Source organism: Oncorhynchus tshawytscha, linkage group LG01, assembly GCF_018296145.1.
Source record: "Oncorhynchus tshawytscha isolate Ot180627B linkage group LG01, Otsh_v2.0, whole genome shotgun sequence".
Lineage (NCBI taxonomy): Eukaryota > Metazoa > Chordata > Actinopteri > Salmoniformes > Salmonidae > Oncorhynchus > Oncorhynchus tshawytscha.
In genome coordinates, this window is record NC_056429.1 from 70,858,853 (window position 1) to 70,880,354 (window position 21,502).

Here is a 21,502-nt window from a genome sequence, read left to right on the forward strand (position 1 = left end):
TGTCAGCAGTGTGTTGCTATGTCAGCAGTGTGTTGCTATGTCAGCAGTGTGTTGTTATGTCAGCAGTGTGTTGCTATGTCAGCAGGGTGTTGCTATGTCTGCAGGGTGTTGCTATGTCAGCAGTGTGTTGCTATGTCAGCAGTGTGTTGCTATGTCAGCAGTGTGTTGCTATGTCAGCAGTGTGTTTCTATGTCAGCAGGGTGTTGCTATGTCAGCAGGGTGTTGCTATGTCAGCAGGGTGTTGCTATGTCAGCAGGGTGTTGCTATGTCAGCAGGGTGTTGCTATGTCAGCAGTGTGTCGCTATGTCAGCAGTGTGTTGCTATGTCAGCAGTGTTATACTATGTCAGCAGTGTTATACTATGTCAGCAGTGTGTTGCTTCACTGGAGCTGTGAAGCACGGATTTGCTCCCTAGAGCCTAAATGTAAATGTATATATATTTTGTTGTGATTCTGTTGTGATCTAAAACCAATACATTTTTTTTTTTAATAAAAAAAGATCACTAGAGCCTACTAATTGGCCGATATGCATGGGTGTGTGTATATATGGACACAGGGGTCTCCCTCGTTTCCAACCAGGGGTTTCCAGATTAAAAGTGTGGAGTGAATGGAGGCAGATCACACACTGCAGTAGCAGCAGCAGCAGCACCAGCCCACTCCTCAAATCAAATCAAAATCAAATGTTATTGGTCACATACACGTGTTTAACAGATGTTATTGCGGGTGTAGTGAAATGCTTGTGCTTCTAGCTCCAACAGTATAGTAATATCTAACAAGTAATATCTAACAATTTCACAACATATATCCAATATACACATCTAAGTAGAGGAATGGAATTAAGAATATATATATCTATACACCTCCCTCTGGCTGTAGGGAAGTGTAGGGAGCTGTAGGGAGGCAGGGTCAGGTCTTGTGTGGGGGGATCCAGCTCAGAAGCTGCTGATCATGGGAGCGCTTAGAGGGCTGGGAGGGTAGGGAGGTCGAGAGTAGAGGCTAGGGAGGGCTGGGAGGGTAGGGAGGTAGAGAGTAGAGGCTAGGGAGGTAGAGAGTAGAGGCTAGGGAGGGTAGGGAGGTAGAGAGTAGAGGCTAGGGAGGGTAGGGAGGTAGAGAGTATAGGCTAGGGATGGCTGGGAGGGTAGGGAGGTAGAGAGTAGAGACTCGGGAGGGTAGGGAGGTAGAGAGTAGAGGCTAGGGAGGGTAGGGAGGTAGAGAGTAGAGGCTAGGGAGGGTAGGGAGGTAGAGAGTAGAGGCTAGGGAGGGTAGGGAGGTAGAGAGTAGAGGCTAGGGAGGGTAGGGAGGTAGAGAGTAGAGGCTAGGGAGGGCAATATGAGAGCTGTCAGAGCGGCGAGGTGAGAGGTGTTCAGTACCTCTGGGGGAGTCGGACTTAGAGAATACAGAGGGAGAGTGGGAAAAGGAGATATGAAGAGAGAAAGAGGGTGAATGAGTGACAGGGAGCATGTGAGAGAGAAAGGGGCAGAGAGAGAAAGAGGGATGAGAGAGAGTGGTAGAGCAAGAGAGAGGAGAACCAGAGAAAAACAAGAAAAAAAGAAAAGTGCAGAAAGCGATTGAACATTTTAAATCCTCTAAGTGTTTCCATTTCCCCCCATGCTGTGTTATTAATGTCCCCTAGTGATGTCAAACACACACACACAGTACTGTCACAGTATCCAGCTGTAATTGATTATAGATTGCGTGTCTTGCTGCTGCTGCTTGCAGCCTCGGCCGGCAGGCCATCCTAAATACAGCTGAATTTAGAACCCTTTCTGGACTCAGCAAGGGAATTAAAGTGATTCACATCTAATCAGGCCTGATACCATTTCACATGAGTGTATGACCCGTCACTGCATTAATGCTACAATAGTGACAGAGCGTAGTATAGTGAGATTAAAGTAGAACAAACAAGAACACTTGATCCAGTTGTGAAATATTGAGTATTGCGAATATTTCAATACTATTGAATTATTTCACACATACAGCGCAGTTGTCTTCCACAACACACACAGTGGGAGGAAGAGGAACAGAAAGGTCTACATTTCATACAACACAACAGCCTGCACTGAAACACAGGCAGTCTCCCAAGTGGTACTCTGTACCCTATGTAGTGCACTACTTTTGACCAGGGCCCAAGTGCCTCAAGGCAAAACAACACAACAACTTCAGTGGCATTTCAGAGACCGACTAGGACACTTATTATGAATGATTGTGTCTTTCCAGGAAATTACAGCAATTCACAATAATTATTGTTTCTTTCCCTATGGGCCTTGGTCAAAAGTAGTGCACTATACAGGGAATAGGTTGTCATTTGGAATGCTGTCTGGGAGTGCATAGTGGAGGATGATGAAAGGATATTTTGTTTTGTTCTCATTCAATTCCATCCCACCCATCTCTCTCGTGCTGGGCCAAGACACCCCACAGTGTAGCACTGTGCTCTCAACCTCTGATGCGGAGCCTAAACACCCCACAGAGCAGCATGATGCTCTCAACCCCTCTCTCTGTCAGTGCTGATCTAGGTGCACTCAATCTACGCCATGCCTGCTGATCTAGGCACAGTCTATCTACGCAGACTTCCCAAGAGCCCACATCTTCTGGAGCTGGGCCAAGACACCCAACAGCGCTATATAGCTGCTGATCTAGGCACACTATCTACTACGCCATGCCTGCTGATCTATGTTCACAAGACAACAAAGTGTTGGTGAGGGGATCTTTCTTGACAAAGCTATAAATACTAACCAAATGAGGAAAGTACATGAAATATCTCAATCTAAAAACATAAACATACTTTAAATAAATAATAATTAAATAAACAGCTGTTAAAGGGAAAGCATGCATAGAGTTTCACATTCTGAACAAGGGCAATATCCAGGACTGGTACAGTAAACTACAGTAATAATTCCCTGACATCACCCACACAGTAATCTCCTGAATCATCTTAAATTGAGTATTTGGCTGCACTGTCACCAACAAACACCCGCCCCTTCAGTCCCCCAAACAGAAATTGTTAAGACCACACTGTAAAATGGAAACAGAACCCATTGGCCTTATTCAAATACTTCAGAAATGCATCCTTCCTTGAAGTAATCACAGACCTCATTTGGTTGGATTGGTGACAAACACAATCTTCCTCAAGGAAGGATGCATTTCTGAAGTATTTGAATAAGGCCAATGGGTTCTGTTTCCATTTTACAGTGTGGTCTTAACAATTTCTGTTTGGGGGACTGAAGGGGCGGGTGTTTGTTGTGCCAACATCAGACAAGATGAGGAACAGGTGCCATGGTTGGCGTTTATCAAACAACCTTTGTTTTGTGTGTGTTTAGCTAAGTCCAAGAGAGTCCCAAATTGCATCCTATTCCGTACTTGGGCTCTAGTCAAAAGTAGTGCACTATATATGGAATAGGGTGCCATTTGGGAGCAACCTATATATGTAATGCAACCACCCTGACATAAAGATCATTGTCTCGGAGCCCAGGTGAACGCTAGGCTCCATGTGGCAGGTTATATTGCTTTAGCCACCAAGCCAACTGCTTGCATTGCTTTCTAGCTTTAACGGTTCACAAACACAAGCAAAATTACATCCACATGATTTGATGATCAAGCTGGCAAACAACAGACACACACTGAACCCAACACCATCATGACCACATCCGGGCCTGAATCACTGAATCTTCATAATGAGCTTCGCTTCGACAACCAAACTGTCTACACCCCCCCCACCTACCTGCGTGCCCAGCCATCCTGAATTTTTTATTTGACTGGCATCGACTGCATGGGGGACTGAGGTTTGTGTGAATGCACAGAACGTTTTCTGTTCATTAAAAATGAAGTGGAGGAGAAGAACAGGTGCAGGCAGGGACTTAGTGGCACAGCCCTGGCCCACTGCTGTGGAAGAGAGCTGTGCTCTCTAGTGCTACTGCTACTTCTAACCAGCACAGAGAGAGAGGGAGAGAGGGGTGATGAGGAGTAGGATATAAAAAGAGAAAGGGGGAAGAATTGTTGGAGGGGGAATGCAGATTGAACCGATTCGATGAGAAAGAGAGAGAGAGAGAGCGAGAGAGCAAGAGAGAGAGAGAGAGAGAGAGAGCAAGAGAGAGAGAGAGCAAGAGAGAGAGAGAGAGAGAGAGACCTAAGGATAGGTCAGCTCTGCTTGTTTTTATTCCAACAGTGTGCTACTGTGTGAGTGCATTTGTGTTTCAGCACCACTACACACTCTCCTAAAAATAAGGAGTGTGTGTGATCCTCTCCCACAGGTGCGTCTCATTAGCAGTCTGATGAACATTCTAAACTGATCTATTCTGTGTCATCATCAACGATAGAAAACACCATAGGGCTCTGACCAAAAGTAGTGCTCTATGTAGGAAATAGGGTGCCATTTGGGACAAGCCCACTGTCTCCAATGCTGATCAGACTGATTCGAAAGTATGACTTCACAATGTGACGTTAATAGGGGAAAGTTAGTTGAGCATAAAATTGTATTCACTGTTGATTTGGCTTCTGCAATCAGAGAGACTAAATCTGATAAATTATGCATAACGTGCAGAGTGACTGCAATTTCAATAATGCAGTGTCATCTAATTTATTTTTATAACAAGAATGGATAAGATGGTGGCTTGACTGGTAAGCTGCTACACAATGATGGAGGCTGAATCCCAAATAGTACCCTATTTTCTATATAGTGCTATATATCCTGGTCAAAAGTAGTGCACTACATAGGGGAATAGGGTGCAATTTAAGACATAGCCGGACTCATCGGATGAGTCTATCTAAATTTGATCCAGGTTGATAGAGTAATATCAGCAATCATAGCTCATCACCCCTATAATGGAGTCTCATTGAACATCTTATTAACATATTAACATTTTGACCAGTTTGTGTGACTGTGAAACCTGGGTGGAAAAGGAGAGTTTGAGACTTTTAATGGAGTTTGAGACAAAGAGGAAACATAAGCGTTTCGCTGTACCTGCGATTACATCTGCAAAATATGTGTATGCGACCAATACAATTTCCTTTGCTGGATCAACAGCCTCTTTCGGTGTCCATTTGCTTTGTGTTAAGAGTTCATATTGAACATGGACTACTAATTGAGTGCAAAATGACTCTTTGATCATCACAATGGCCATTTGAAGAGGAGGCCAGGGGATAAAGCATGTTGGCTCAACCGTGAATCACGCTAGGGTACAGAAGATACTGACTATACCAGGAATATAGAAAGAACAAGAATCAAGTCTATTTAGAGTTGGGGGATGAGATTTTATCAAAAGCGAAACAGCCATCGGCCTCAAACAATCCAATGCAAGCTCTGCATACCGTCGGTCTTCATTTTCAAATAGAATACATATTTAATATTCATGTATGTTTTTGTGGTTGTGTGTGTATATACTGTGTGTGCGAAGCATAATTGTGTGCATGTTCTTATGATCTGCTTATAATTATTGTTTTCCATTGTTGCATTAATATTAAACTTCGTCAGCGATAATTTGAGTAAATTTGGCTTATTTAACAATGTCATGGGTGATCCTTCATAGAATAACCAAGTCATTTCCTGAAAAACTGCCGTTTAACTCATTTTCCAATTGTTTGCATTTTCCATTTATTTCTGTTCAAAGATGTGTCACCACTCCATAGGTGGAGGACTGTCACATGTGTGGTAGTGCAAAACCAAGAGTCAGACAAGGCAATTCCGTTCTCAAATGGGGATTTATTTAACTCAAAAGGCTTGACAGGTAGCTAGGGGAACCTTCAGGTCACAAAAGATGTTTTTACTCAAAGAAACATGGGTAACCTTCCAAATCAACTACTGGCCCTTTTAAAGGTATACTCAGCGATATGACCTAGATGCAGAAAGTAAACGGCATAATGCATGTGTCAAACTCTTTCCACAAAGGGTCGAGTATCTGCACATTAGTTGCTCCTCCCTTGTACTTGATTTGATGAAATAAGGTCACTAATTAGTAAGGAACTCCCCTCACCTGGTTGCCTGTCTTAATTGAAAGGAAAACCCAAAAACCTGCAGACACTAGGCCTTGCCATGGAATGAGTTTGACACCCCTGTCATAGTGGGTCAATTTCAGCAACAACTAAGTGTTGAAGCGCAAGGTTCAACTTCTCTGCTGTTTTAGTGGCCTGGCTAACACACTGTGAACAGCTTGAAGCGAACTTGTGCACAAGCGCAGATAGTGTGTTTATGTGTGAGAGCGAAGTCTTGCATCTCGCTCATCTCAACATCTGCGGTGCTGCTCGTGGCAACGTCATTTCACTAAGTCAACCTTTAAGGCAATAACTTCAACTTATATAACTGGGGAAGATACTATCTTATCCCGTGGCAGAGATAGCTTCAAACATTAGGCATATGGGATGCTGGCTAGTGATGTTACGTTTGATACCGGAGCTCCAAGGCAGGCATCAAATCACTAAAGCCCGTGTCTGTGCCTCGACCTAGGTTGGGCAAAACTAAACATGGCGGTGTTCGCCTTAGCAATCTCACTAGGATAAAGACCACCTCCATTCCTGTTATTACTGAAAGAGATCATGATACCTCACATCTCAAAATAGGGCTACTTAATGTTAGATCCCTTACTTCAAAGGCAATTATAGTCAATGAACTAATCACTGATCATAATCTTGATGTGATTGGCCTGACTGAAACATGGCTTAAGCCTGATGAATTTACTGTTTTAAATGAGGCCTCACCTCCTGGCTACACTAGTGACCATATCCCCGTGCATCCCGCAAAGGCAGAGGGGTTGCTAACATTTACGATAGCAAATTTCAATTTACAAAAAAAAAAAATGACGTTTTCGTCTTTTGAGCTTCTAGTCATGAAATCTATGCAGCCTACTCAATCACTTTTTATAGCTACTGTTTACAGGCCTCCTGGGCCATATACAGCGTTTCTCACTGAGTTCCCTGAATTCCTATCGGACCTTGTAGTCATAGCAGATAATATTCTAATCTTTGGTGACTTTAATATTCACATGGAAAAGTCCACAGACCCACTCCAAAAGGCTTTCAGAGCCATCATCGACTCAGTGGGTTTTGTCCAACATGTCTCTGGACCCACTCACTGTCACAGTCATACGCTGGACCTAGTTTTGTCCCATGGAATAAATGTGGTGGATCTTAATGTTTTTCCTCATAATCCTGGACTATCGGACCACCATTTTATTACGTTTGCAATTGCAACAAATAATCTGCTCAGACCCCAACCAAGGAACATCAAAAGTCGTGCTATAAATTCACAGACATCACAAAGATTCCTTGATGCCCTTCCAGACTCCCTCTGCCTACCCAAGGACGCTAGAGGACAAAAATCAGTTAACCACCTAACTGAGGATCTCAATTTAACCTTGCGCAATACCCTAGATGCAGTTGCACCCCTAAAAACTAAAAGAAATTCTCATAAGAAACTAGCTCCCTGGTACACAGAAAATACCCGAGCTCTGAAGCAAGCTTCCAGAAAATTGGAACAGAAATGGCGCCACACCAAACTGGAAGTCTTCCGACTAGCTTGGAAAGACAGTACCGTGCAGTACCGAAGAGCCCTTACTGCTGCTCGATCATCCTATTTTTCTAACTTAATTGAGGAAAATAAGAACAATCCGAAATTCCTTTTTGATACTGTCGCAAAGCTAACTAAAAAGCAGCATTCCCCAAGAGAGGATGACTTTCACTTTAGCAGTGATAAATTCATGAACTTCTTTGAGGAAAAGATTATGATTATTAGAAAGCAAATTACGGACTCTTCTTTAAACCTGCGTATTCCTCCAAACCTCAGTTGTCCTGAGTCTGCACAACTCTGCCAGGACCTAGGATCAAGAGAGACGCTCAAGTGTTTTAGTACTATATCTCTTGACACAATGATGAAAATAATCATGGCCTCTAAACCTTCAAGCTGCATACTGGACCCTATTCCAACTAAACTACTGAAAGAGCTGCTTCCTGTGCTTGGCCCTCCTATGTTGAACATAATAAACGGCTCTCTATCCACTGGATGTGTACCAAACTCACTAAAGGTGGCAGTAATAAAGCCCCTCTTGAAAAAGCCAAACCTTGACCCAGAAAATATAAAAACTATCGGCCTATATCGAATCTTCCATTCCTCTCAAAAATTTTAGAGAAGGCTGTTGCTCAGCAACTCACTGCCTTCCTGAAGACAAACAATGTATACGAAATGCTTCAGTCTGGTTTTAGACCCCATCATAGTACTGAGACGGCACTTGTGAAGGTGGTAAATGACATTTTAATGGCATCGGACCGAGGCTCTGCATCTGTCCTCGTGCTCCTAGACCTTAGTGCCGCTTTTGATACCATCGATCACCACATTCTTTTGGAGAGATTGGAAACCCAAATTGGCCTACACGGACAAGTTCTGGCCTGGTTTAGATCTTATCTGTCGGAAAGATATCAGTTTGTCTCTGTGAATGGTTTGTCCTCTGACAAATCAACTGTAAATTTCGGTGTTCCTCAAGGTTCCGTTTTAGGACCACTATTGTTCTCACTATATATTTTACCTCTTGGGGATGTTATTCGAAAACATAATGTAAACTTTCACTGCTATGCGGATGACACACAGCTGTACATTTCAATGAAACATGGTGAAGCCCCAAAATTGCCCTCGCTAGAAGCATGTGTTTCAGGCATAAGGAAGTGGATGGCTGCAAACTTTCTACTATTAAACTCGGACAAAACAGAGATGCTTGTTCTAGGTGCCAAGAAACAAAGAGATCTTCTGTTGAATCTGACAATTAATCTTAATGGTTGTACAGTCGTCTCAAATAAAACTGTGAAGGACCTCGGCGTTACTCTGGACCCTGATCTCTCTTTTGAAGAACATATCAAGACCATTTCAAGGACATCTTTTTTCCATCTACGTAACATTGCAAAAATCAGAAACTTTCTGTCCAAAAATGATGCAGAAAAATTAATCCATGCTTTTGTCACTTCTAGGTTAGACTACTGCAATGCTCTATTTTCCGGCTACCCGGATAAAGCACTAAATAAACTTCAGTTAGTGCTAAATACGGCTGCTAGAATCCTGACTAGAACCAAAAAATTTGATCATATTACTCCAGTGCTAGCCTCTCTACACTGGCTTCCTGTCAAAGCAAGGGCTGATTTCAAGGTTTTACTGCTAACCTACAAAGCATTACATGGGCTTGCTCCTACCTATCTCTCTGATTTGGTCCTGCCGTACATACCTACACGTACGCTACGGTCACAAGACGCAGGCCTCCTAATTGTCCCTAGAATTTCTAAGCAAACAGCTGGAGGCAGGGCTTTCTCCTATAGAGCTCCATTTTTATGGAACGGTCTGCCTACCCATGTCAGAGACGCAAACTCGGTCTCAACCTTTAAGTCTTTACTGAAGACTCATCTCTTCAGTGGGTCATATGATTGAGTGTAGTCTGGCCCAGGAGTGGGAAGGTGAACGGAAAGGCTCTGGAGCAACGAACCGCCCTTGCTGTCTCTGCCTGGCCGGTTCCCCTCTTTCCACTGGGATTCTCTGCCTCTAACCCTATTACAGGGGCTGGGTCACTGGCTTACTGGGGCTCTCTCATGCCGTCCCTGGAGGGGGTGTGTCACCTGAGTGGGTTGATTCACTGTTGTGGTCATCCTGTCTGGGTTGGCGCCCCCCTTGGGTTGTGCCGTGGCGGAGATCTTTGTGGGCTATACTCAGCCTTGTCTCAGGATGGTAAGTTGGTGGTTGAAGATATCCCTCTAGTGGTGTGGGGGCTGTGCTTTGGCAAAGTGGGTGGGGTTATATCCTTCCTGTTTGGCCCTGTCCGGGGGTGACCTCGGATGGGGCCACAGTGTCTCCTGACCCCTCCTGTCTCAGCCTCCAGTATTTATGCTGCAGTAGTTTATGTGTCGGGGGGTTGGGGTCAGTTTGTTATATCTGGAGTACTTCTCCTGTCCTATTCGGTGTCCTGTGTGAATCTAAGTGTGCGTTCTCTAATTCTCTCCTCTCTTTCTTTCTCTCTCTCGGAGGACCTGAGCCCTAGGACCTGAGCTCCAGGACTACCTGACATGATGACTCCTTGCTGTCCCCAGTCCACCTGGCCATGCTGCTGTTCCAGTTTCAACTGACCTGAGCCCTAGGACCATGCCCCAGGACTACCTGACATGATGACTCCTTGCTGTCCCCAGTCCACCTGGCCATGCTGCTGCTCCAGTTTCAACTTCCACCTGACTGTTCTGCCTTATTATTATTCGACCATGCTGGTCATTTATGAACATTTGAACATCTTGGCCATGTTCTGTTATAATCTCCACCCGGCACAGCCAGAAGAGGACTGGCCACCCCACATAGCCTGGTTCCTCTCTAGGTTTCTTCCTAGGTTTTGGCCTTTCTAGGGAGTTTTTCCTAGCCACCGTGCTTCTACACCTGCATTGCTTGCTGTTTGGGGTTTTAGGCTGGGTTTCTGTACAGCACTTTGAGATATCAGCTGATGTACGAAGGGCTATATAAATAAATTTGATTTGATTTGATTTAAAGCTTCGATCACACCAACATCGTTATGGCATTTCGGTACACCAGAATTACATTCATTTCCAATGAAACGCTGCATTTGCCTTGCAGCATTGCGATGCAGAGGCAGTTGCAGTGCGCTCGGTGCATACGTTGTATTTATCCAACGTATGTGTTAAACTGTATGCATAAACTGCTTGACAGAAATGGTAGCAGAAGGTGAATTTTGAAGTTTTGTTGCATGCATATCCAGATGATGCTGCATACTATTTTGCACAAGGACGCTGTCGGTGTGATCGAAGCCTAAGCAGCTAACTTTGGAGCAGTGTGCCGATGCTTGTATCACCTTATCAGAAGGTCGTCATCAATGATGTCCAAAACTTTGTTTGATCACATGCTTTTTTCAACCGTGTGGTGCAAAATGCGAGATCACATTGATTTTGCAGTGGTTCTGGTGCTTTCTTTGATAGGCCTGGTTCCCGCGGACATCGCTCAAACCAAGCCATTTTTATCTATGGTTTCCACAGGTCGATTTATAAGCAAAAATGTCAGTCGGAATCGGTACCATAACCACGCAGGTACCCTAAACAGGGGACTTTACATCTAAGAGATTTTAAAGTGGAACATCTGAGTCAAAGCGTAATTCCATTCATGTCGAATTGCCCTTTACAATGACACATTATTGAATTATTTTGGACATGGAGGGGGCCAACCATCACCTCAATACAGAAATAAGGACTATTTCCACACATTTCCTTGCAATAATTAACTCAGAGGAAAAAAAAGCTGGTATTGTGTTGTATGCTCCAATTAAGACATAATCCCTCAACCTAGATATGGGATCAATTAAAACAACAGGAATATAATTATTGAAAATAATATGAGTTTACAAAACATTAAGAACACATTCATAATATTGAGTTGACCACACTGTAGCTTTCACCTGGATTCACCTGGTCAATCTATGTTATGGAAAGAGCAGGGTTTCATAATGTTTTCTACACTCATTGTATAATCCAACAGGCCTCTTGTCCAAGTCATGTTGTGATCGTTAGTAATCATATTGTGGCAGGATAGAGGCAGGATTTCACACACACACACACACACACACACAATATTCGATGACAAAGCAATATCTAGATGCCATTTAGGCTAAAAGCCAGATTCAGTTTGAAGCTAACTGCATTACCTTGGTAATCAATGATCAGAACTTGTATTATAATTGCATTATGCCTATTCTGTTTGTAACATGTCATTTGCAAACACTTGGCTGAGTCAATAGCAGGATGACAGCAGGCCAGAATGCATATTGTGAGAAAGTGGACGTGGCAAACCGTATAAGGGGTGAATGTGGGTGCAGTGCTTTGAAGGAGAACAAATTGCGATCAAAAAAATTGTTAGCTGACTATCAGTACCTGACATAACAAGAGAAAAACTGCTGCTGCACAACCACATTACAAAATTGCACCTGGTGTATTCTACTCTGAACAAAAACATAAACTCAACTTCTAAAGTGTTGGTCCCATGTTTCATGAGCTGAAATAAAAGATCCCAGACATTATTCATACGCACAAAAAGCTTATTTCTCTCATATGTTGTGCACAAATTTGTTTACATCCCTGTTAGTGAGCATTTCTCCATTACACAGGTGCATCTTGTGCTGGGGACAATAAAAGGCCACTCTAAAATGTGCAGTTTTGTCAGACAACAGAACCTGTCTCAGGGAAGCTCATCTGTGTGCTTGTCGTCCTCACCAGGGTCTTTACCTGACTGCAGTTCGGTGTCGTAACTGACTTCAATGGGCAAATTCTCATCTTCAATGGCCACTGGCATGCTGGAGAAGTGTGCTCTTCACGGATGAATCCCGACTTCAACTGTACCGGGCAGATGGCAGACAGCATGTATGGCGTTGTGTGGGCGAGCGGTTTGCTGATGTCAACGTTGTGAACAGAGTGTCCCATGGTGGCGGTTTATGGTATGGGCAGGCATAAGCTATGGACAATGAACACAATTGCATTTTATCGATGGCAATTTGAATGCAGAGACACCGAGATCCTGAGGCCCATTGTCGTGCCATTTGTCCGCCGCCATCACCTCAAGTTTCAGCATGATAATGCACGGCCCCATGTTGCAAGGATCTGTACACAATTCCTGGAAGTTGAAAATGTCACAGTTCTTCCATGGCCTGCATACTCACCAGACATGTCACCCATTGAGCATGTTTGGGATGCTCTAGAACGACGTGTACGACACCGTGTTCCAGTTCTCGATAATATCCAGCACCTTCACACAGCTATTGAAGAGGAGTGGGACATCATTCCACAGGCCACAATCAACAGCTTGATCAACTCTATGCGAAGGAGATGTGTCACGCTGAATGAGGCTAATGGTGGTCACACCAGATACTGCCTGTTTTTCTGACCCATGTCCCTACCTTTTTATATGTGACCAACAGATGCATATCTGTATTCCCAGTCATGAGAAATCCATATATTAGGGCCTAATACATTTATTTCAATTGACTGATTTCCTTACATGAACTGTGTTTTGAAGGACTCTGTTGCTATATATGACAAAACTGAAATGCTGAATTGTTTCAATGAGCACTTTGTATCATCTGGTAGGCTGTTTTATTCAGTGTCCTCTGTCTCTGTACAACCCTGTGTGGATGAACCAGTGAGAGCTGGTCAAACTTTTAGCTTTTTGCCATTCTCAGTGCAGGTGGTACATAAAGCCCTGAAATCCTTAGATCAGAGAAAGCCTGCAGTTCCTGATCTTTTGGATCCCTGCTTTTTAAATCTGGCAGCTGATTTCATAGCTGAACCACTTATATCTCTGTTCAATCTAACCCTGGAATGTAATGAAATTCCAAATACCTGGAAATCAGCATTTGTCCTACCACTTTTAAAAGGGGGAGATCCAACTCTTTTAAATAATTATAGGCCAATCACAAAGCTGTCACCCCTGGTGAAAATACTTGAAACCCTTGTAAGTGAACAGCTAAAATAGTTTTTATTTACTAACTCTATTTTATCAATGTACCAATCGGGCTTCACGAAGAAGCATAGCACAATTACAGCAGCCATGAAGGTTTTAAATGATATCACTGAAGCCATTGACAAAAAACAACACTGTGTCTCACTTTTTATTGATCTCTCTAAGGCTTTTGATACAGTTGGTCATGCTATACTAAGGCAGAGATTGTCGAGTGTAGGTCTTTCGGAGCATGCAGTTGCATGGTTTGCTAACTATCTGTCTGATCAAACTCAGTGCACTCAATTTGATGGGCTTATATCTGTTAAATTGTCTGTCTTGAATGGTGTGCCCCAAGGCTCTGTACTTGGTCCTCTCTTATTCACTATTTATATAAATGATTTAGACAAAAATGTCCAAAATACACAACTTTATTTTTATCCTGATGATACTTTATTTACTGTTGTGCCTCATCTCTTAGAAAAGCTTTCCAGAACTTGCAAACTGCTTTTTATACTGTTCAACATACCTTGTGTCAATTGATGCTTATCCTCAATACTGACAAAACTAAACTAATGGTGTTTTCTAATGCAAGAAATAGACCTCTGAACCTTTCACCTATTACTACCTGTCAGGGCAAGGAGATTGAGGTTGTAACCTCATATAAATATCTTGGAATTTTAATTGATGACGGCCTCTCTTTTAAATTGCATATTCAACAACTTACAAAAAAATTGAAGCTGAAATTGGGATTTTATTTTAGGAATAAGGCCTGTTTTTCTTTTGAAACCAGAAGGATCAGCTATATTTATGCCTTTACTAGACTATGGAGATATTTTATATATGAATGCTTCCGCTCAGTGTTTGAGATCAATTGACACTCTTTACCATGGCACTTTGAGATTTATTTTAAACTGCAAAACCCTTACGCACCACTGCACTTTGTTTACCAGGGTTGGCTGGCCTTCTCTAGTCACTCGTAGGCTCAGTCACTGGTATACTTTTATTTACAAAGCCATGTTGGGTTTACTACCTTTTTATTTGTGCATTTTTATTGTTCAGAAATGTGGTGGGTACTCTCTTCGTTCGCTGGACTTTATCCTGCTAACTGTTCCAAATGTCCAAACTGAATTTGGTAAAAGGGCTTTTATGTACTCTGCGCCATCGTCTTGGAACACCTTACAAAATACTTTTAAACTGGAAGAACTTGTCCCGGTTGGTGTTTTTAAATCACTGATGAAGGATTTTGAGGCTGATTCCCTGACCTGTCAATGTTTTTAATTTGCTGTTTTATACTCTTGTGAATTCAATGGTTTTTACTAGATTACTTGTAGTTTTTCATGTTGTCTGTCTGTAATTTTTTTGTAATGACTTGGTGCTGCCTATTTTGGCCAGGGCGCTCTTGAAAAAGAGATTTTAATCTCAATGAGCCCTTCCTGGTTAAATAAAGGTTAAATAAATAAAAACTCAGACACATTATTGAAATTGTTGCAACATGCGTTTATATTTTAGTTCAGAATACTATTCTGACTTATGTTCAGACTCTGACTGAGTTCCCCAAAAAATAGACATTATTATTATTTTATTCACTGGCTCTCATTGGCCATTCCTGAACTGTCGTTGGGTATTGCTGACCAATCACCGTTCTCAAAACTTGTCGTTGCACATATCACACAACAAGAGAATTGCAGATTCTGTGCCGAATTCTGTGTGGAAGTTTAGAAGACCTGTTGTCTTCCAAGTCGGGAATTGAAGAAGTATGCTAATTCAAGGTTGGGGAGTGAACGTTATTTATAATAAAAGGTTACCTGGAGAAAATCTGACCTCTCAAAAATGAAAATGGATGGCGCTCCCTTCAGGGAAATAGTTATCCTAAACCCTCCCTGAACGCTTGAAAAACAAAACAAGTGATGCTCCCCTATAACCAAAATAATAATGTAAAAAAGTGGATAGCAGGGAACGTCTACCATTTACTGGACAGACTAAAGCCTTAGATATGCAGTTTAAGAAATTGTTCTTCGTCCTGTCAGCATTACATGTGAACGCAGGAATTTTTATATCGTACAGGGCTACGGGCCAGAAGGTTGCGGGTTCACAGACCACCATGGACAAGAGTAGGCGTGGATAGATCTCCTTTATAGTAAAAATCATAGCATCTATCATCGTATTTGCCTATCGGAGAAAACAATTGCCTTTTTAAAAATTTCATGCAATTCTACATAATTTTACTAGCAGAATATTTTTATACCACACAAATTACTGAAATTACAGTCTAAGAATGGAAAGAGATATATGCCTGTGTTAATCTTATCATTTATCCAATGCCAAATCAGTGTGTATTGTGTGCAACGAAACTGTCCCCTGTTTGCAAATAAGCACGTAAGCAGATACCCATCAACTAGTCATTGCGCTAATGCTAGTTAGCATTCGCTCGCGAAACTACCTCTAACTTCCTTCATACTGGACACAGATACATAAAAAATGGTATCCACGAGTTCATCTGACTCTGAGGAAGTAGATAAAAAGCCTCATTGCCAAAATCCCGATGAATCCCTTTAACATTACCTATAATAAAGCATATCAGCCAGCTGGAACAGTAATAATGGTCTGACTATGCGATATTTTTAATAGCTACATGGTTATTATAAAGAAGTGCCTCGGGCGGAATCCTACCGCTCGCATCCGTTGCCCTATCAACACAGCCTACCGCATTACCGCGGATCTCTCAATCAACCAAAACAGCGACTCACGTCTCTGAAGCGATTCCAGTGCTTGATCTTGCGGCTGTACTGTGAAATGGTGGACAGCCAATGCTCGTCTTCCATGAAATTCCCTGTTTTTTCTGCCTCTTTCCCGTTCTTAATATCCGCCTGCAAGGTGGATCCCACCAGCATCATCACCGGGACGAGAAGGACCCCCAATTCGGTCATTATCACCATGGTAAGCGCTTAGAAAAGGCGCGCGGCACTCGATATAGCTTCTCTTCTGGAGAAAAAGACGAGGATGCGACGAGAGTGAAATGTGACCTGTTTGCGGAGATGCGCCTTCCTACTACTGCTGCCGCGAAAAGGAGAGGGGAGAGAGAAAGAAGTAGAGGGAGAAAGAGAGAGAGGGGGGGGGGTGACGCTCTCATGTGTTACGAAATGTATAGCACCTGGCGAGGTTACGCATTAAAGGTACAATAGTGTCTACTATTATGACATTCCCTCTCATTGCTCCCATTGAATATGACGTATATAAGGACATTACACATGCATCAATTGATAAATGGTGGATGGTGGAATCATATCTTACCTCGTTTAACTAACTAATTGTAGCCTATGATCTGAATATACCACTTGTCTTAAAGAAAGCAATACATCATTCAGTTAAAACGTCCTCTTGTGACCACTCTTTTTACATTTTAGTTATTTAGCAGATGCTCTTATCCAGAGCGATTTACAGTTGGTGCATTCATCTGAAGATAACCACATCACAGTCGTAGTAAGTACATTTTTCCTCAATAAAGAAGTTATCAGCAAAGTCGGTGCCACTGCCATTTGCTTTAGCTCAGTGGGATAACACAGTCACTCTCGAGGTACACGGACAACCCAATACCCGTTTGGTCATGTTCAGATGTAACAGAGATCATGAGTCTGTGCAAATAATTCACAGCTGGGAATCGCCTATCACTTTATATCAGTCTCCTATCTATTACTATCGTGCCTATTTAATTTCCTCTATCACTTTCCTACCTGCATATCGCTGAGCTAGGTGGGACAAGCCAGCCCCAGGGGAGTTCTGTTGTAGACGCGCTGTAATTATAATACAGGATTAACGGATGCCGTCTTTACTATTCCTTCACTGAATATACCATTTTATTGCTCCTCTCTCTAAAGCCAGTATTCGAAGGGGATAATCTAATCTCTCCACAGAAAGCAATCAGTTTTCCAGCAAATGAGCGAGGGGGTGAAAATCGTTTAGATTGAAAACGCACACACGAGTACACAGAGCTAAATTGAATTCAGATGGGAATTGTGACTGTCTAGTAGGCCTACATATCGCGGGTTTTTCTTTATTGTTAAGACTTTGCATGTCTCACGTTCATCACAAACTGCAAGTGGAGGGAAAGTACTTAAGGTGCCTTCAGAAAGTATTCACACCCCTTTACTTTTTTCACATTTTATTGTGTTACAAAGTGGGATTAAAATTGATTTAATTGTAATTTGTGTTGTCAATGTGGAAAAAGTGGAAGAAAAGTTCTATCATCTGTAAAAAATAACAATAATTCAAATTATTAGAATAATTAAAAATAAAAATAAAAATAATAAAACACTAATATATCTTGATTAGATAAGTGTTCAACCCCCTGTGTCAATACATGTTAAACTCAGCTGTGAGACTTTCTGGGTTGTCTCTAAAAAACAATTGCACACCTGGATTGTACAATATCTGCACATTTTTCAAGCTCTGGCAAATTGGTTGTTGATCATTGTTAGACAGTCATTTTCAAGTCTTGCCATAGAATTTCAAGCCGGTTTAAGTCAAAACTGGAACTAGGCCACTCAGGAACATTCAATGTCATCTTGGTAAGCAACTCCAGTGTATATTTTTGTTTTAGGTTATCGTCCTGCTGACAGGTGAATTTGTTCTCCCAGTGTCTGTTGGAATGCAGACTAAACCAGGGTTTCCTCTAGGAGTTTGCCTGTGCTTAGGTATATTCCGTTTATTTTTATCCTAAAAAACTCCCTAGTCCTTGCCAATGACAAGCATATGCATAACATGATGCAGCCACCACCATACTTGAAATTATGAAGAGTGGTGCTCGGTGATGTGTTGTGTTGGATTTGCCATAAACATAACGCTGTGTATTTCGGACAAAACGTTCTTTGTCAATTTCTTTGCAGTTTTACTTTGGTTCCTCATTGCAAACAGGATGCATATTCTGGAATATTTTATTCTGTACAAGCTTTCTTCTTTTCACCCTGTTATTTAGGTTAGTATTATAGAGCAACTACAATGTTGTTGATCCATCCTCAGTTTTCTCCTATTACAGCCATTAAAGGTGCACTATGCAGAAATTGCTCCAACATCTGGCTGCTAAAATTCTAATACTTCGCCTAATTTCAGTTTATGTGACAAAACAAGCAAGTATAGTGTAGAGAATCATTGTACCATCTAAACCGCTGTAAAATATATTTTTCATATCCAAAAACATCGTATTTTCAGCCGTTTTAAGCTGGTGTACAAAACCGAAAGTACAAGATGCAAAAACTAAATTTAACTGGAATCATAGAAAAAGTGCACATAGAACATATCCACCTCTTCTTAGACTTGCTTTCAATGAGAATGACAGATCTATAACTCACTTTTCTATGTGAATATTGTAGCTTTAAACTCTACCTGTTTTAATGTCACCATTGGCCTCATGGTGAAATCCCTGAGAATGGATCAACAACATTCCTCTCAACTGAGTTAGGAAGAACACCTGTATCTTTGTAGTGATTGGGTGTATCGATACACCATCCAAAGTATAATGAATAACTTTACCATGCTCAAAGGGATGTTCAATTTATGTGACTTGTTAAGCAAATCTTTACTACTGAATTTACAGTATGTAGGCTTGCCATAACAAAAACACTGAATACTTATTGACTCAAGACATTTCAGCTTTTCATTTTGAATAGAATTTGTACAAAAAAACCATAATTCCACATTATTGGGTATTGTGAGTAGGCCAATGACAAAAACATATCAATTGTATCTATTTTAAATGAAGGCTGTAACAAAAGGTGGAAAAAAGGGGTATCAAATCAAATCAAATTTTATTGGTCACATACACATGGTTAGCAGATGTTAATGCGAGTATCGCGAAATGCTTGTGTTTCTAGTTCCGACAATGCAGTAATATCTAACAATTCCACAACAACTACCTAATACACACAGATCTAAACGGATGGAATAAGAATGTACATGTAAATATATGGATAAGCGATGACCGAGCGGGATAGCCAAGATACAATAGATGGTATGAAATACAGTATATACATATGCAATGAGTAATGTAAGATATGTAAACACTCTTAAAGTGGCATTATTTAAAGTGACTAGTGATCCATTTATTACAGTGGCCAATGAATCGAGTCTGTATGTAGGCAGCAACCTCTCTGTGTTAGTGATGGCTGTTTAACAGTCTGATGGCATTGAGATAGAAGTTGTTTTTCAGTCTCTCGGTACCAGCTTTGATGCAGCTGTACTGACCTTGCCTTCTGGATGGTAGTGGGGTGAACAGGCAGTGGCTCAGGTGGTTGTTGTCCTTGATGATATTTTGTGACATCAGGCGCTGTAGGTGTCCTGGAGGGCAGGTAGTTTGCCCCCGGTGATGTGTTGTGCAGACTGCACCACCCTCTGGAGAGCCTTGCGGTTGAGGGTGGTGCAGTTGCTGTACCAGGCGGTGATATAGCCCCACAGGATGCTCTCAATTGTGCATCTGTAAAGGTTTGTGAGGGTTTTAGGTGACAAGCTGAATTTCTTCAGCCTACTGAGGTTGAAGAGGTATTGCTACATCTTCTTCACCACACTGTCTGTGTGGGTGGACCATTTCAGTTTGTCTGTGATGTGTACGCTGAGGAACTTACAACTTTCCACTTTCTCCACTGCTGTCCCATCGATGTGGATGGGGAGTGCTCCCTCTGCTGTTTCCTGAAGTCCACAATCGTCTCCTTTGTTTTGTTGACGTTAAGCGAGAGGTTGATTTCCTGACACCACACTCAGAGGGCCCTCACCTCCTCCCTGTAGGCTGTCTCGTTGTTGGTAATCAAGCCCACTGCTGTTGTGACGTCTGCAAACTTGATGATTGAGTTGGAGGCGTGCATAGCCACCCACTCGTGGGTGAACAGTGAGTACAGGAGGGGGCTTAGCATGCACCCTTGTGGGGCCCCAGTGTTGAAGATCAGCGAAGTGGAGATGTTGTTTCCTACCTTTACCACCTGGGGCCGGCCCGTCAGAAAGTGGCAACCCGCCAGGACCCAATTGCACAGTGTGGGGTTGAGACCCAGGGCCTCAAGCTTAATGATAAGCTTGGAGGGTACTATGGTGTTGAATGCTGAGCTGTAGTCAATTAACGGCATTCTTACATAGGTATTCCTCTTGTCCAGATGGGATAGGGCAGTGTGATGGCGATTGTATCATCTGTGAACCTGTTGGGGCGGTATGCAAACTGAAGTGGGTCTAGGGTGGCAGGTAAGGTGGAGGTGATATGATCCTTGACTCGTCTCTCAAAGCACTAGATAGTCATTTAGTTCAGTTATCTATGCCTTCTTGGGTACAGGATCAATGGTGGCCATCTTGAAGCATGTGGGGGACAGCCAACTGGGATAGGGAGTGATTGAATGTCTGTAGACACACCAGCCAGCTGGTCTGCGCATGCTCTGAGGATGCGGCTAGGGATGCCGTCGTGGCCAGCAGCAAAGCGAGGGTTAACACGTTTAAATGTCTTACTCACATCGGCCACGGAGAAGGAGAGGGGGGGCCCACAGTCCTTGGTAGTGGGCTGTGTCGGTGGCACTCTATTATCCTCGAAGAGGGCAAAGAAGGTGTTTAGTTTGTCTGGAAGCAAGACATATTAAAAAAACATGCCTGGATGTACTTCATGATGAACAAGACCTTCAACATGCCTCCTATGAAAATATGAGTTATGGTCGGTACTGAAACTGTAGCCATGGGCAACCAATGGAATCAGTATCAGAAATGAATGCAGAGAGTTCTCAAAGAGTGATTGTTGACACTTAAGTGGTTCTTTCATTGTGTTTTTCATTAGTTTAGGTATATTTAGGTATATTCAGTGAGTCCCCATTACAATGGGGGGGCCCACAGTCCTTGGTAGTGGGCTGTGTCGGTGGCACTCTATTATCCTCGAAGAGGGCAAAGAAGGTGTTTAGTTTGTCTGGAAGCAAGACGTCAGTGTCCATGACGTGGCTGGTTTTCTCTTTGTAGTCTGTAATTGCCTGTAGACCCTGACACATACAGTACGTCTTGTGTCGGAGCTACTTTGTCCCCAAACCGACATTACGCTTGTTTGATTGCCT

At 42.5% G+C, this 21,502-nt stretch overlaps 1 protein-coding gene across 2 annotated transcripts in view; it reads right to left on the bottom strand.

The window, feature by feature from the left end:
• spock2 (SPARC (osteonectin), cwcv and kazal like domains proteoglycan 2) overlaps positions 1 to 16,508 on the bottom strand; it is a 77,615-nt gene extending 61,107 nt beyond the window's left edge. For both annotated transcript variants that reach the window (XM_024428899.2, XM_024428890.2), the window contains exon 1: positions 16,187 to 16,508. In XM_024428899.2, coding sequence (XP_024284667.1) covers positions 16,187 to 16,375 — 189 coding nt within the window. In that variant the 5' untranslated portion in view covers positions 16,376 to 16,508. The remainder of the gene's footprint in view (positions 1 to 16,186) is intronic.
• Positions 16,509 to 21,502: the final 4,994 nt, after the last annotated feature.